Source organism: Centroberyx affinis, unplaced genomic scaffold, assembly GCF_046629955.1.
Source record: "Centroberyx affinis isolate AG114_WGS23_722 - 3 ecotype Tasmania unplaced genomic scaffold, CSIRO-AGI_Caff_v1 ptg001233l_1, whole genome shotgun sequence".
NCBI classification, from domain to species: Eukaryota; Metazoa; Chordata; class Actinopteri; order Beryciformes; family Berycidae; genus Centroberyx; species Centroberyx affinis.
The window spans coordinates 267,161-284,446 of record NW_027279746.1 but is presented as its reverse complement, the minus strand read 5'-3'; the positions used below and the strand labels follow the sequence as shown (position 1 = coordinate 284,446).

The 17,286-nt window shown below is 42.8% G+C and overlaps 1 protein-coding gene across 1 annotated transcript in view; it reads right to left on the bottom strand.

Moving 5' to 3' along the window:
• fcho2 (FCH and mu domain containing endocytic adaptor 2) overlaps window positions 1-17,286 on the bottom strand; it is a 41,177-nt gene that overhangs the window by 11,200 nt on the left and 12,691 nt on the right. The window contains 11 exon segments of the mRNA XM_071524795.1: window positions 1,138-1,235; window positions 1,471-1,504; window positions 3,098-3,122; window positions 5,683-5,858; window positions 6,080-6,137; window positions 6,996-7,052; window positions 7,268-7,292; window positions 7,407-7,476; window positions 7,608-7,652; window positions 11,716-11,812; window positions 16,092-16,190. Of these exon segments, the coding sequence (XP_071380896.1) occupies window positions 1,138-1,235; window positions 1,471-1,504; window positions 3,098-3,122; window positions 5,683-5,858; window positions 6,080-6,137; window positions 6,996-7,052; window positions 7,268-7,292; window positions 7,407-7,476; window positions 7,608-7,652; window positions 11,716-11,812; window positions 16,092-16,190 (784 nt within the window).

Sequence of the window (17,286 nt, the reverse complement as noted above, 5' to 3'; positions counted from 1 at the left end):
GAAATAAAAGCAAAAGTAAAGTGTAAAACAACACAATGTGTAAAACAGATGGAAAAAAGTACAGAAAATCAATCAAAACCCAAACAAAACAAAAAGTTTTTTTTTCCTTTTAGGCTTTTACAATGTCTGCCTCACTCAGCAGCAGATTAATGCTTGCAGCCCACACCAGTTCAATGTGTCATGTGTGCATTAGGAGCTGGTAATACCTCCACACTGTACACAGAGAGATTTAACAGGCCATAAGCAGGGACTTAAGTTCCATCACCGCATCTTAATCAGGGCACTTTACGATGCTCTTTTGACTTTTAAGCTGGGACCTTTGACGGTAACAAGATACTGTTTGACAACATACGTGCCAGTGGGCTTTATAGCCGACCCCCTGACCCCAACTAGGTGCCAATTAACTGTGGATTACGCTTAGCCTAGGCAATGGGTCAGCGCTAACGTCACTCTGTTTAAACACTAGTGTCATGCACATAAAGCCATGAGAATCACACCATCACCCCTATATATTGCATAAACCTAAAAGGAACCCTAAAATAAACCCTTGAAACTCAAACATCTGCTGAGGGAATAGAATTAAAAACATTTGAAAACAGGCAAATGCATATAAAACAAATAAGGGACAGGAATACCTCATATAATATGGAACTGTAAATCTTTTAAGTAACCAATATTTATGTGTGTAAGCAAGCATAGAGCGATAGCTAGATAGAGATAGAGAGAGATGGGTTAAATGGTTCAAAAGACAAACTGCAGTCTGGGATAGAAAATGGCTGCCACTTTAATTCCCTAAAGTCAGATATTCAGTTGACTTCAGGGGTCAGTGCCTCCATCTGGGGCTGCCCTAAGAGCAAAGACTTCCAACTGAGCAACTAGAAAAGAGGGAGAGGGAAAGGGGGGCAGCACAGTGCACAGAGAGATGGTGGGATCAAGGAAGAGAAAGAGTGGAAATGACTGGCTCAACAGAGTTAAGTTAAACCCAAAATACTTTTAGCGGAGTTGCTCTGTAGAAAAGAGATGTTATTTTTTCCCCTTAACCTATTATTGGTGATATATTTACATATTAAGTTAGCGAGGCACGGCAACCAATGAAAAACAGGAATCAGGATAAAATACATTGTCAGAAGGGTTTACCTGTTGATGAGGACACAGAGGAGGAGGAGCCTGCAAGGGTCGGGCTGAATGGGTCCAGAGACAGAAGGTCATTATTGGTCAGTCTGCCAGAGAGAGGGAGGGAGAGAGAGAGAGAGAGAGAGAGAGAGGGAGAGGGAGAGGGAGAGGGAGAGGGAGAGAGAGAGAGAGAGAGAGAGAGAGAGAGAGAGAGAGAGAGAGAGACAGAGAGAGAGAGAGAGAGAGAGAGAGAGAGGGAGAGGCAGTCATGAGCACTTCTATGTCTTACTCTTGGCAGTGTCCGCAGACATGAGATACGAAGGAATTTGGACTTTTTCCTCTCATACTCACTCATAAGATGTTGGCATTCTGGTCTTTGCCAGCTCATCACCTGGGGTGAGAAGCAAACAAACAGAAAATTAAGCCCCATAGACATTCACAGAGTGATGACAGCAAATACACATTCTTCTCAGCAAGTCAAAAAAGCCATAAAAAAAAAAACCCAACACATATAAACACAAAGCCAGAGTGTTGTTGGCTACTAACACACACTGTAAGGTGCTTTTCAAGCAAAGGGGTTTCCACCAGCTGGTGTTCAAAGCTCTTTGCCAGGAGTCAGTACATCACACCTTAAACCAGAAGTATAAACTGAGGTTTTGATTGAACAAGTGAGAATCAGTGATCTGCCATGGAAAGTAATAGAAATACATTTATGATTATTTAGGCAAGATACTATATTCTTTTTTCCTCTACACCTCAAGAAATCTGAAGAAATCCTACCCAAATACAGTGTTAACTTTAATTAACCTTCTAAGGCACTTTATAATGTGGTTATAACACTTTACAACAGGGGATGCAGTCATTTAGCAACTCAATACTGTATCATTTTGAATGTGAAGTCATATGCTTAGTTATTCTGTGCCCCTTTCTAAAGTGTTACAACGCGCCGCAAAGAAAATCTGCGAAAGCAACCGGAAGCAGCGTTCAACCTGGTAGGACCAGAGTTGAGAAACAGGGTGACACTGACAGTTCCCAAATAAACAACAAACAAATAGAAATTATCGACAGCAAGGTGACAATAAGGCGCCAAGCTGTAGGTTTACAGCAAGACAACATAGTGTCAGCAGTGGAACAGCTGTGTGTGTTAGCTGATGTTAGCTGGCTGTATAGAGTCCTGTGAAGGGACTGGGACTGGGAGGAGGGTTGTGGCAGGAGGAGAGGGGGAGGAGGGGGGTGGGGGGGGGAGGTGTAGGCTAACTAGCCAAAACATACTCACCAGGAACCTGAGTCTTACAGCTTATTGTGGATACTCCTGAGATCCCTGAGCATATATAGAGTATACATCTATCAACCATTACTTTTCATTAATTAAACTCAACTCTACAAAAAGTGTTCCAGTGGCAAAACTTGAGGATAATTATCTTGTTTTTTGAGTTTGAAACTACTCAGAAACGCTGTATGTGAATTCTAGTTAAAAAAAACCAAAAAAAAACCCCAACAAACTTTCAAGTCATATAGGAAAGCTCTGGTAGATTAATAGTCAGTGCTACTTCAGACCTATGTTAACAGTTTCAGACCTCACGGAGCATGACGCATTCCTGGCTTCTAGGCAGAATTGTGCTTAAGGCATTTCTCAAGCACTTGGGCAGAAATCAAACACACAAAACGGTGCCAGTTTGCAGAAGGGAAAAGATAATTTCTGACATGCAAAATATAAACAGGTAATTAAGCAATTAATCTTATTTGTACCTTAGCAGGGAAATATCCCTCATGCACACACATATAGAAAAGAACTCTTATTTACTTTTTCTTGGGATGTGTTGGTTTTGGCTACGTTTCTGGATTTTCCTTTTTAAAAGACAACCTCTTTAAAAGCAACCCGGGCCAAGAAAAATGTAGCTGAGAAGTTGTACAGGCAAACCCTTTACAGTCATCCAGCATCACACAGATACAAAGAGGTCAGACAGATGGAGAAAATACTCACTGGATTGGTTCCTCCTCATTTGTCCCTGAAAACAAAAACAGGCGTTAATTAATCACAGCGAAGACACATAAGACCCACCATGAATTTTCTACTGTACTCCCCAAAACTCATTTAACATCACTACAAGATAATGCATTAATACTCATTTTCCGCAAACAACACACAAAACAGAGGGAAACCCTAAATGTTTTATACAAACTAAAAGAGCACATAAGTATTTTAAGTACCACAGCGTTCCACTCTGCTTGGTTACAATGTTTTGGGAGCTCAAAGTTCCACAATGTGTTACTTTTTAAACATTTCCACTTGGTTGACACCTTCAGCCTCAACGCTGTCTACAAAAACAATAGACTACATATACATATGAAACCACAATGCAAACAGCGAAAAATGAGTTACAGTATAACTGACACTTTAAAAGGGCCGAAAACTATATTATTAACTATTCCCAGTGGCAGAAAGGATTTTCCACTTCAGAGTTATTATTAGAGTTAGTAAATCACTGGATTACTCTCGACTCGCACATACCAGACGTTAAACCTAGGGTGAAAAATTCAGCGGCACAAAACCAAGCATCCAACCCCATACGGCGATCAATCAGGGACAACAGAGAGCGTGCCCCCAACACTTCACCAACCTCCCTCGCAGAGCCGTCCCGGGACATAAATCTGCCGTGTCATGCCGCCTAACGCGAGATATGCACTTGCGGGCCACCAACCCTATGGAAACTTACAGCATCAATTTCAATAAAGAATTTATTCACACAAGGGGACGGGTTTGGGGGGCTGGTGGGGAGAGGGCAGAAAGAGAAACAAAATGGGTTTAAGGAACATAGCTAAAGCGTTAAACCACCGTAGCACTGTGAGGCCAGGGTTTAGTCCCACAGGCGCTAAGCGGCAAATGGGTTCAATTACGGCTCTTGCTGGCCACACACACACGACTTCCACTGCTATTTCAATAAAGGAACACTGCGGAGGGGAACCGAACAGGAGGAGGAATGAAAAGACAGAAAAACGAGCACTGGAAGGAAAAAAAAAGAAAAGGAAAATCTCTCAATAATTCACACCAGATGATGCAATGTTCGTCATCACCTTGGATGCATGTTTTAACTTCAGAACGTTCAGCCCATAACTTTTCTATCGACATATAATAGGAAAACCGCCTATTCTGGTGTTTGGATGAAAAAGTCAAGCAAACAAACAGTGGTCTATGTTTTTTGTACTTTCAGGATGAGAAAATAATTGTGGGGTTAAGTCTACATCAACCAAAACTAATTTGTAATGAACAAAGTCAGAGGTTCATGCTTGGAAAGAGAGAATGTTTTTCCTCCTGGATCTTGTTAATACAAATAAAAAAAATAAAAAAATCAGATAAATTCTCTAAAAACATATGCGTTTGAGTCAAGGTTGATTTATATACTTTAACACAAACAGCTAATTCGTTCTTTTCTAGGGAGGGAAAAAAAAAACAATTCTGCACACTCGGAAGCTCACCCCCATAAAGCATTCATAAATAACCACAAACGAGTAATGTCCAAAACAAGTGGCCTCTAATGAAACCACAAGAGTGAAACCAAAAAAACAAAACAAAACAAAAGGAAAAGAGGAAAAGAGACGGAGGCAGAATCCAAACAGTGGGAATAAAAAAAAAGCGGTAAGGAAGGGAGAGGCTGAGTGAGAGAGCCAGAGCGGGGAAGATGCCGTGACAGTCGTTTAATGTGCAGCCAGGGAGTGCGGCGGGTGAAACCCACTGGACCCCCTTCGCGACACTGAGCGTGCCCTCTCAGCCGCTCCACAGCAACATTAACAACAACAACAGCACACACACACACACACACACACACACACACAGAAACACAGGCACACACACGACGCATGTTTGCACACAAGCAGTAGTGGTTTTAAATTTTAATGGCGAGGAGCTATTTCCACGGTGCGGCGGAGAGTGATTCAGAGATTGAGTGATGGCGCGGGACAGGGAGCTGAATGAGGGGGTCGGCTCCAGGCTCCCGAGGTCACGGCTCAGACCGGGCTGTGCGTGACGCCTGCCGACCGTTTCCACATAGCGTTCCCTTACGTGTCTGTGTGGAGAGCTGTGTGTGTGTGTGTGTGTGTGTGTATGAGTTATGCCTACAGTAAAGGCCAAAGATGTCAGATACTTAATATGAAAGAACTGTTTCTGAGACTGTTACTTTTTCTAAAAAAAGAAAGGAAAAAAAACAATGATCACAATCCTATTGCACAAGGAACTGAAATCCAAGTAAAAATAAAACATGAAGTTTGCGCAAACCGGAATCTCACTGACTCGGAAGCCAAAAAAAATTACATATAGCACATAAATCCGTCCAGTGTAAATAAAGAGAAGCTTCAAGAAAGTGTGAGTAATGGCGTACGTCTGGGTGAGCGATAGCTGGGTTAAATGGCCTCCACATCAACCCTGAGCAGGGTTAGACACTCTGCTGTTGCCCCCTAGTGTTGCTGAGGCAGGCAGACCGCTGCAGCAGCAGGGCTGGACTGCAACAGGTCTGAGTCCAAACAGTGGGTGTGATGCATTTGGTATATTTTGAGTACGTCATATAGCCATACCGAGGTGGAGGGCGACAGGATGATGTTCCCGATGGACGCCTTGAGTTCGTCGATGGTAGCTCGGTTCTGATGCGTGCCGTTGTTGGCCTGGACCGGCTTGATCTCCACATGGAACTTCCTGGGTTCGTCCTCATCCTCGGAGTCACTGGACGAATAGAAGGAATTCTCTTTGGCATGTAAACACGAGAGTTAAGGAGAGAACGACAACAGGCGAAGCTCGTCGGATCGGCTACAGTACGGTTTGGTTTGCATTTGGCCACGAGGGAACAGACAAACAGAAGTACAGATGAGTGTGAAGAGAAAATATAAAACCTTGATTTCCTACAAGCTGATACGAAGACTGATAAACTGCTGAGGAAGTGAGTGTAAATAGCATAAAGCCAAATGAAAAGGATATCATTTTCATTGCCTTCCGGTCTGATGCAGAAGCCCTCTGCATCAACTTGGGGAACATTCTGGAATACAAATAAACACACAAAAACAGAAAAAAACTTCTCATGATTAAGACATAAAACTTTGTTATGGTATTACATTAACACAAGGTTAAAACAAATATGCATTTTATGTATATCATTTTTAGAGTAACTAAACCATCACTAAATGTATTCATCTCCCTTGAAAAGTTTGCACATTTTATTGCACTATAAAAAGTTATTTCATAATGCATTTACATTGATATTTTCAATCTAAGATGGAGGCAACAAATTATTTCAATTTGCACAGGTAATGCCATAGATGTTAAATTATACAACTCCAATAACAACAAAAAAACAAACTTAGAACTGTTTAACTGGTAACTGTTAACTGGTTTAAGGATCAAAATTTTGTTAATTTACATGTTAGACTTCATCTTTAGGATGTACTTTACAACTTTCAAAAGTACTCTAAATTTGTTTTTCTTCCCAACAAGGCCAATCAGATCAATTCAATCGATCCTGATGGGATTTTAGAATGTAGGACACATCTGACACATTCTGATGTAGAATATGTAGTTAATTTAAGGATGGACATTTATGGTTCATTTATGGTGTCCTATTCCTGAGATTTCACATTACAAAAGTAAATCATCACTTGCCCACCTGAATGTATAATGTTATTATGGATGACAATGGGGTTCATTGGACAGGATAAAAACAAGTGAAACCCACTGACCATCAATCAGTAAATTCCAGTATTCCACACAGTGTGAGTGTTTGATGCAGAGTCTATCCTGCATATTTTTCCAAATTAGCTATTTCTTACTTTCTACCGAAAACCCTAGATAAATGTGTGTGTAGGTGTGTGTGTCTGTGTGTGTGTGTTGGCCTGCTTACAGCATTCTGGAAGTCTATGGCCCCATAGTATCCAGGGGGAGCTCCATTGGCAGTGTTCTACAACCACAGACAGAGAGAAATGAATGAACGAACGAACGAATATACCAATGAACGAGGAAATGTAGAAAGCTTATTACAGTACATAGTAGAATAAAATGTATGAGAAACTTTTCCACCTCCCATTATTTGGAATTAAAGTACCATACAAAGCTAACATTTCTGAAATACTAAAGTGTGAAGATATAAAGAATGATAATAAAAAGTATACTCACAGCAGCTTCAACTTCTGTAGATTCCCTGGAAGAAAGAATGGATAGTTGTTGATGAGAAATTCTTTAAAAAGCGCAATGATAGAAAAAAAAAGACGATGGGCAAATTGCATTGGTCTGCTGTGTGAAAGTCTTCACTCACGTTGAGTCTGTGTCCTTGTCTTTCCTGCGGCCTGGGATGGCAAATGTTTTCCTTTTCCTGGGTTTGGCACCTTACAACAAAAACAAAGTATTTTTTACCATAAATTAAAAATTAAGATTAAATCATACCCAAATGTAAACATTAATAATGTTTGCTGTAAACCGATAACGCTTCACTTTAGTATACTTATTAAAACATTACCTTCAGTAGCGATAGCTGCATTGCACTCCTCAAACTCAATGGGTCCTAATGAGACAAAAAAACTCATTTAGGTTCATTTGGCTTGGAAAGGGTCAATGACCCACTACTGAGAATACTGTGAATGTACATCACGCAATAATCATGCACACACACACGCACACACACGCACACACACACACACACACACACACACACACACACACACACGCAAACACAGCATGCAGTCAGGCGTGCTGTACAGAGCGCGTATACAAACAGGACTGGGCTGATCCCAGAGGGCAGACAGGGTCAATAGCAGAGTCAACTGTGTGTCTGGTGGCCATCACCAAGATGTGACACTCCCTCCTGGGGATGCAAAAAACAACACTACAGCACAGAGTCTCCCTTGCAGAAACACACACAAAATCCCCACCTGGGACACATGAATTACCACGCTCATGAACCAATTACACTTCTGAATCAAAGCAGCGGAGCCTTGCCGCTCACACCAAACAGCAGGTATGAAGCCTAAAAGGAGCTGAAACTAAACCTGCCCACACAGGACACGCACAGCCACTAACCCTATTACAATAAGACAAACAAGACCAAGATCACATACAGTGAAGTGTTTAAAACCACATGGACAAATCTGCTCTCAGGCTCAAGAGATGCTCTTCTCTCTGGCACGCACGGAATGGACAGCGGAAAAAAACAAAACAAAAAAACATAAACATGATCAGGCACACGCATACATATGCAACACACACACATGCTCTCTAGTAGGGCTGCAACTAACAATTATTTTCATTGTCGATTAATCTGTCGATTACTTTCTCGATTAATCGATTAGTTGTTTGGTCTATAAAATGTCAGAAAATGGTGAAAAATGTTGATCAGTGTTTCCCAAAGCCCAAGATGACGTCCTCAAATGTCTTGTTTTGTCCACAACTCAAAGATATTCAGTTTACTGTCATAGAGGAGTAAAGAAACCAGAAAATATTCACATTTAAGAAGCTGGAATCAGAGAAGTTTGACTTATTTTTCTTAAAAAAATTGATCAAACCGATTAATCGATTAGCAAAATAGTTGGCGATTAATTTAATAGTTGACAACTAATCGATTAATCGATTAATCGATTAATCGTTGCAGCTCTACTCTCTAGCCCGGACCAGACAGACACCAGACTGCCGAACTAGCTCTATTTCAAACCTACTGGAATAATAATAACAACAATAATTTACTTAATAGATTGAATGGTAAACTAACAAATGGTCTTATCCACTCAAGCCAGCGACCATGATATCATGTGGAACACAAACAGTTGTGCATTTATTTTATTACTAATTAATTCTTTTTTTTTTTATTTTATTAACAAAAAAAATACAATGCTTTAGGTTATACATCATTCATATGAAAAAAACCCCGCGAAAAACAACACAGTTCACACTTAATTTAATGTTCATCAATTATACACATTTACCTCCCAGCCCCTGCACTTGGAATGTCACGCTTCAAGTGTGTCTCCAGAAACATTTATGGAGCTTTTTCAAAAGGGCCGGCACTCCCACATACACATGCTCACACAAACAGGCACACATGCACACACACTAAAAGCTGTAGGAAAACCAACGGCAAGACATGCGATGAGTGTGCATGTCAATCAATGAAAGCCAGGAGGTTGGGGTGTTCATGTCTTTTTGTGTGTGTGTGTGTGTCACTGTGGATGTTATTGTCTATTAAAAGGAGTGACTCCTGAGTTAGACAAAGTGAAGTCATCTATGTAATAGTGCAATATCTACAAAAGGGCATAGGATCCATTCATATTTAATTTTTATAGTCCAACTATATTGCTGCTCAGCAGAAAACACATCTTTTTCAAATGCCCATTAAAGCATTTTTGAATATATGTAACTAGATAGACTTGATAGCTAGATAGCAAAATAGCTTGCGAGATGGAGAGAGAGACGGAGAGAGAGACAGAGAGAGAGAGAGAGAGAGAGAGAGAGAGAGAGAGAGAGAGAGAGAGAGAGAGATGGGGAGCTAGAGCCTCTGGCAATATTTTCAATGCACTAACACGCCTTGACCTGAAAAAAACAAAGCTAATGATATTTTACTCAAACTGTATACAGTAGCGGCGCTCCGGTGCGGCCTCCCCAGAGAATGTCGGTCGCGAGCAGAACTGACGCATTGTTTGGCGTGTGCAGCGCTGAGTGAAGCGCAGGGAAGCGGCGAGTCACGAGAGGCACGCATCACGCCAAGTGAAGTGGATAAAGTACGCCGATGACCGATCTACTCTACTGTGCAATATCAGGCTTCTTCACCGCCGGCGAACACACAGCGACATGAGTGCTGTGTGTGTGTGTGTGTGTGTGTGTGTGCGTGCGCGCGTTTCGTTCCAATCAAAACAAACAAAAAAAAAAATGACATGCTCATTCAAGAACTTCCTCTCATGGGAGAAAGTGAGAGAGACAGACAGCAATGTCATCCTCCCCCATTTGGTCACTGTGCTGACATAAAACAGGTAAGACTATTTACATTCATGGAGGTATATTTAGTGGACAGGAAAAACTTAATTATCATGATGTCATTTGAACCCATCCTTCATTCACTGCATCAGCTGTTGATGTTGTCAAGCAAAAGCAATAACAGCAGACCCAGGGATGAGGCAGTTACTGGAAAATTAGACACCGATCTGCACTCAGTGAAGATTTGGGAGGCTACAGTGACTTTGTCCAGGCTCTGGGATGTCTAACAAAAGCTTCTGGGAGCTGAAGTAAAGCCCGGGCAGAGCAGGAACCCCTTGCCGCCAGCATCCTACTATTGCATCTGACAATATTTACGCACACCAGCTACAAAAAAAAAAAAAGTCTAAACACCAGACACGCCACTCTTACCTAAATCTGGGCCGACATTAGGAACTGTTTAAACATCTCATAAACAGACAGACGACTTTGTTTATACAGGGGAAGATGTTTCCTTTCTCTCTACTCTCTGTGAGGGAAGCATGCAGTCACGCATGAGCGGAGAATGGTTTTTTAAATTGCATATGCTTCACATGGCACTGGGAGTGGGAGAGGGGCGGGGGGGGGGGGTTTGCGTGTCTGGCCCGCTGCCAGTTGACAGCTCAGCTGGATATCGGTGAACACTCCGAACCCCCCTGCCTTGCAGCGTGTCACTTTGGGATTGTTTCCGCAATAGAAAGTTTATTCAACCTCTCTCTCTCTAAAGGCACCGGACCGGCCATCCGTTCAGCTATTTAATCAGGGGACAGACAGGTTATTTTTCTGACAGGGCCGGGGCTGCTGTGCAATCCCTAATGAACAGCTTGATACGGGAGGAATTTTCTAACCGTTTTTTAGCCTCAATTAATTCTGCTGTCCAAACAAATGAAGGCCACCACTCGTTGGACGCAGCGTCTGGACACAGGGGTCGCCGTGTGTATACACACAAACACAGTCGAGGTGGACCCTTTGTGTCCGCTACCTGACGTAATGCGGCGCGAGTGCAGGGAACACGGAAGTAACCGGATATTTACTTTACAACAGAGCTTTTTCACTGTTCAGCATGAAACAGAGTTCACAGACTAATTCATCTGTAACAGAGAAAAAGTTAGAAGTATATGGAAAACAAACTTCAGAATTATTACAAGAGTTACTAATATGCCTAAGATCGATGAATGAGCATAGCGTGCATGAGTGTGTTTGTGTGTGTGTGTGTGTGTATGGGGGGGGGGGGGGGGGGGGGGGAATAGAGCTGAAGGAGTCTAGGGAGTTTTTCCCTGATTACTGTGGCATGGCAAAGTTTACACAAGAGTCATTGTTGAGCCCTGACCTCCTGAAAAGGTTGGTTCTGCCTGCTTAGTCCACAAGCAGAGCAAAGCCCCCTGTGTGTCACATGCTTACTGGAATGCCAAGCCTGCCTACCTTTACAGCAGATTACTATGATTGACTCTGATGGCCCTCTCCCACTTCTAATTGCCCCTCTCTTTACACCCCTCCCCACTAGGAAGGAACGGGCAGAAGGCCCGTCCCGCTGACCACTCATTTATTTTCAAGGATTCCACAAGTAATGCAGACGCAGACAAACACTTAATAATTACAATCAGACACACAAGTGTGTGGCGACTCACCTGGTCTCTCTTTCCCCGTCCCTTTGCTCTCGGCCAGTTTCTGTATTAAGCTCTCCACTGAGGTGTTCTCCATGTTCCTCACAAACTCATTATGGACCTACAAAATCCAAAACAACTGTGTCAGAATCTCAACTAAAATCCAGCCTGATGTTTGATTCACTTAGTGCCCAAGTGTTGGGCTAAGTGGATTTAGGTAAGTCAGTGTTAAGTAAACCAAAAGTGAGAGGTTTAGCGATTCCTGGTGGCCTTTATATTTTCGGACATAGCATAGTCTAACATTTAGCAATCTGTTTACAAGAGGAGAAAGAAAAACAATGAATTCAAGAGAGAAAGCGGGGAGAGAGCACAGAGGCAGAGTGACGGGTCGAGTCTTTGGTGATATCTCTTTGCTGCATGACATACAGGAGGGGTGACAAATACAATATGCTGCTGTCGTGTCTCTCTGTAACACAGGCTGCTTTGCCCTTGGTCGTTATTTTTCTAACATTTCTCTCCGTTTGGCCTGCGGAGACATACTTTGCTACCATACCATTGTGTTAGTTTGAATTGTTTTTGTTGGCAGTGTGGTCTGCTGATGCCCTTTGGGCAGTATCAAAGGAAGGATAGTGTTTGTTTGCTTGTTTGTTTTGGATGTGCATGTATGCTTGTGTGTTTACTGAGGGGGAAGTGAGAGGGATGTATAGGCATGGGGATGAAGAACAACGGCTGACTCTGTGCCATCTCACCAAAGCATTTAGATGTGCGTGATACTGTAAGCACAGAGTGGCTCCGCTATCTCCCAAACACACACGCATACACACACATATGTGCCTCCCCCCGGGCCCCTGTGGCGAGGTGGAGTGCATTAGCCTTCTGTGCCCCGGCAGGAGAGACTGGAGGTGGGAGGGGTGATGGGGGTGGAGGGGGGCGGGGGTTGCCGTGGTGAGGCAGAATGCTCACCCCAGCACACGCGATCTGTCAGGTGCTGCTGCCATGACGGAGGGCAGCGATGTCATCAACCTGCGTGTCCTGCTCGGCTCTCTCTCTCTCTCTCTCTCATGCACCGCATGCATACATACACAAACCTTATCCACCACTCATTTTTTCCCCCCGCCTGCTCGAAACATGCATCCGCCTTCGAGGGCAACTGGCTCACACACAAACGCTCGCTCGCTTGTGAAGGCCGACACAACACGCACACCGACAGACACACCTGCCCTCCTGTGAGTTAACAGCACAGCACACAGGCAACGTATTTAAAGGAAAACACACAGGTGGACTAGTAGGCAGGAAATTTGTCCATCTACCCCTAACTCTTTAAAAATCAACTTACTACTATTAGTATAGTCATGTAGTAGAATATCCAAGTATTGACCTGACTAGACTCTGATTTGGTTGGCCAAAATTGACGTGATAACCTGAGATTTTTTGTTTTTCTTGATTTTGATGACACCTTTGGTGATAAGTGGTCATTGCTTTGGTGTTTGCACTGCATTTCCCAGCGATCACTTTCTAACAGTGTGGTGAAAAGCCTGCTTTGACGTCACTAACTGACAGCAGCTCCCACATCCCCAAACAAACAAGCATGGACTTTCTACTCTCTTCTCTACTGAGAATTATGAAGCGACTACTAATAACATAACGCCAGAATTTCAGCCGGTGCCTGAGAGCCACCATGTCTACAGTGACAGTAACATCTACATTACATAAATATATTAAACATGTTCTTCTATTGTTTTAGTCCATTTATTCCAACTGCTGTTGCTGCTGCAGAAAACGGAAAATGCATCACTTCCTGTGAGGTAGAGGACTTTTCCCAGGAAAGTCCTACCCGACACTGGGTGTTCAGAACAGCAAATATAAACGCTGTCATGAAATAGCTTGAATCACTATTGTATGGTATCAACTGGTGATGGAGAGTAGCAAAACGGACAGTTATTTATATGAAAAAGTTGTGGATCATTACTTTAATAACCCCAGATTTACCATCAATAAGTTGAAGAGCATTTTGAGACATCTAATATTTAATGTCTGACAGTCTTTAAGAGTATCAAGGCTACTCTGTTTTTTTTTACAGGCACATGCAGTAAATTGCTATTGGCATGAATATTGTGTCTATGAATCTTTTGACCATGTGGGAGCATATAGATAGAAAACAGGCCTAGGATGAAACCTTGAGGTACTCCACAGCTAAAATCTGGTCACATAGAACTAATTTATTTATTTATTTATTTAACCTTTATTTTACCAGGTAGTCACTTGAGATCAATGATCTCTATTTCAAGCAAGACCTGGCCAAAATGGCAGCATTTAAAAAACAAACGGAGATTGGAGGGTAGGGTAAAAAAGGTAGTGTGAGAAATAGGAGGGAAGGTGAGGCTTTCCGGGGGGTTGCTGGGGAGAGAAGGTCAAGTTAATGAATATAGGTATAACACCACATTATACAGTGAAGCATCGACATTCTCCCATCTCATTCTTTAAAATGTCTGTAATTTGAGCTTCAAAATCAGATATGGCAATGAAAGCCTGTAGTTTCAGAGTTTTTTGAAGTCCATTCCAGGCAGAGGGAGCAGAGAACATGAAGGCCCTTTTCCCAAACGTAATATAACATTAACCAGCATCAAATTTGTGATTCTACATAAAGCAGTCTCTGTGTAGAACAGTAATCAAATTCTTATTTTTCATATAATTTAAGTATTTTTCTTTTTTTAAACTTTCTCCAATACTCAAAACAAAGGGGAATTTATAAACTAGGCTTTTTAAGAAGAGGCTGTAAGTGCAATTTTTAAGAATGATGGAATAGAGCCATTGCGCTGATAGAAAGAATATTAGGTGTAATAGTTACTTTGACTTCTTTTGGGAGTCTAGTTGTTTTGCTATTTGAATAACATTCAAATTACAATATGGTGGTGTGATCTGATATCTCATGTTCTCGGTTTTCTTGGAAAGGAAATCAAAACCTCACATTTTCCAGGAGATAGTTCAGTTTTAATAATCACTGTAGCAATTTTCTAATTTTCTAGTTTGCTTGCAGTGGTACCAGTTAGTCTCAGTTAGGTTCCAGTTAGTCACAAAAATCTGCATGTAATTGGACAAGAGCTTGGCAGGACAACAACAAAAAAAAAGTTTAAATAGAAGATAGTCAGAGAAAAGTAAATAATTTGCTTTGAGACTATTTAAACTAGGGCTAAAAGTCATTACAACTCTATGACCAGGTTTATTGAAAATTCTATTACAGACTGTATAAGAAATTATTGAACAAATATATTACTTGGACAAAATACATGGATATTGAAATGTCAAAAATGATGTTATTATGTTTTGTAGGTTGATATACAAATATGTTGTTGGTTGTGAGAAAACATTAGAGGGTTACACTTGAACACCTAAACTTATTCCCATGTAAGCAGTGACAGTCTTCAGTGTGCGTCCTTCACCTCCCTCCCAACTCCCCCTCCCCCCCTCTTCTCTCTCTCTCTCTCTCTCTCTCTTCCTCCCTTACCCCTGCCTCCCCCTCACATGATAACGGTGTTGCCTCACTCACACACACACACACACACACACACCCTGGGCTGCAGGGTATTTATCACCAAACTTGGCCTGCTCCTAATTTTCGAGCTGGACCGAGTCGTCACCTGTCTTCGGGCGGTGTTTTAATTAGGCTCAGCAACAGGCAGCAGCGCGGCCCGTCTCCTGCTCAGGAGCACAGGAACTGTGGGACTGAATAACCTGCGGTAGCCTGTCTCTCCGCATTCTTTCCAACTTGCCGGACGGACTGAGGACTGGACTGAGACGCTCTCACAGTGGAGCTGTGTCGCCCTCTGTGGACAGTGAAGGCACTACAGCAGCATCGGTGTAGAGCGGCCACACATTAATGGGAACGGAGCAGTAGAATCTGGATAAAATCTGGGTATTCTGTGTGGCGCTGTTAAGTACAATTGCTGAATAAATAAATGAAAAGAAATCTCTGGTTAACTCTAAACACAGACTGATATAGCAGTGAATGGGGTTTGAAAGTTTTCCCAATTGGACTTAAAGCCATTTTCCACGACCTAAACAAGCACTTCCAGAAACAAACAGGCCTTCATGACACTTTAAGGCTCCCAGACGCTGTATTTGGCCGTCTTTGGCCTGCTGAAGGTGTTTTAGATAGGCTGTGAGGGAGTTTTGATCAGTTTTTAATTGCTTGGTATAAAAGGCTGAATGGACCATTTCCTGGTTCTCAGTTAAATGATTAGAGAGATCAAAGACTACACTAATTGATATGACACACAGTGAACCCAGTGAGCACAGCGTCAGGTCAACAAGACACCCGCCCCACCCACAGGAATGTGTGTTTGAGAACGTGTGTGTGTGTGTGCCTTTATGTGTGTGTGTGTGTGTGTGTATACACTCACCTCTCCTATTTGAACGTGTGTCTCGTCAACAGACTGCGAGTACGACTGAATGATCTCCTTCATGTGGAGAATGTGGTTTTCTTCAATGTCCTGAAATTTCTGCAACACAGGGGGGAAGAAGGGGCGTTTACGGCAACGCAACATTCGCTCGGAATAAAAAAAAAAAAAACGGCACGCCAATAAATCTGCATCGTTTTGTCAGTCTCGTTAAATGGGTGTGAGAAGAGAGATGAGCTGAGAACAGAATACACTGGAGGAAACTTCGCTTCCTCATTCTGTCCCTGCCACTTCCCGTGTGTCGCCTCTATTTGGGTGGTCTGGAAATCAAGGCACTCGGGAACGCACGCACACACACACACACACACACACACACACACACATACACATACAGATCCTCAGCACAAGATGTCAATTATCTGGGGTGGGATGTTCATGAGATACACTGAGTGGGGTTCGTTTCTGGGTTCGGCGCGGTAGTGTGGCGCGCTGCACTGGGGGAAAATACAACTCTAAATGCTAGTGTTTACTTCCATCCGAGCCTGGCTCTGGGCTTTTGGGGTAAACCGAGGAGAATGACTATAAATAATCATAAACTGGAAAATCACAGTGCGGACGGAGAGGAAGATGAGCCTTTCTAACCACAAACACACACACACACAGATAGAGAGCCGTGCGTTCCTGCAGATACGCTACACGCACGCACACACAAACAAGAGTCCGCTTTTGTCGTTCACGACGATAACAGCCGACATACACTCCTCGCACACGGACACGCCCGCCCAACCCACCCGCAAACACACGCAGACAAAGGGAACACACATGTAGGAGCCCTAGTGATGTCAGAGAGCACATGTGTTGAGTGTTTATAGCTCACGTCCACATGTGCTGCGTTTGAGATGAGCCGTAGACTGTGATCCTGAGAAGCAGCGCCGCAGCGTTGCTTTCTCTGGGGGAAAACAAAAACGTCGGGCTAACTGGAACCATTTCTGGTGGCGGGGGCTGCTGCGGTGCGGGAGGATATGCAGTCCAAATTCTGCTGATCTGATTTTAATTTGGAGTTTATCTAATCAGCCCTTCAGATGGATCCAATCAGGGCTTTCCACAATGATTCCGTTAACAGAGGAAAAAACACAATCTGGAGATGTTACAGGGCACGGAACGCGGAACACACACACACACACACACACACACACAC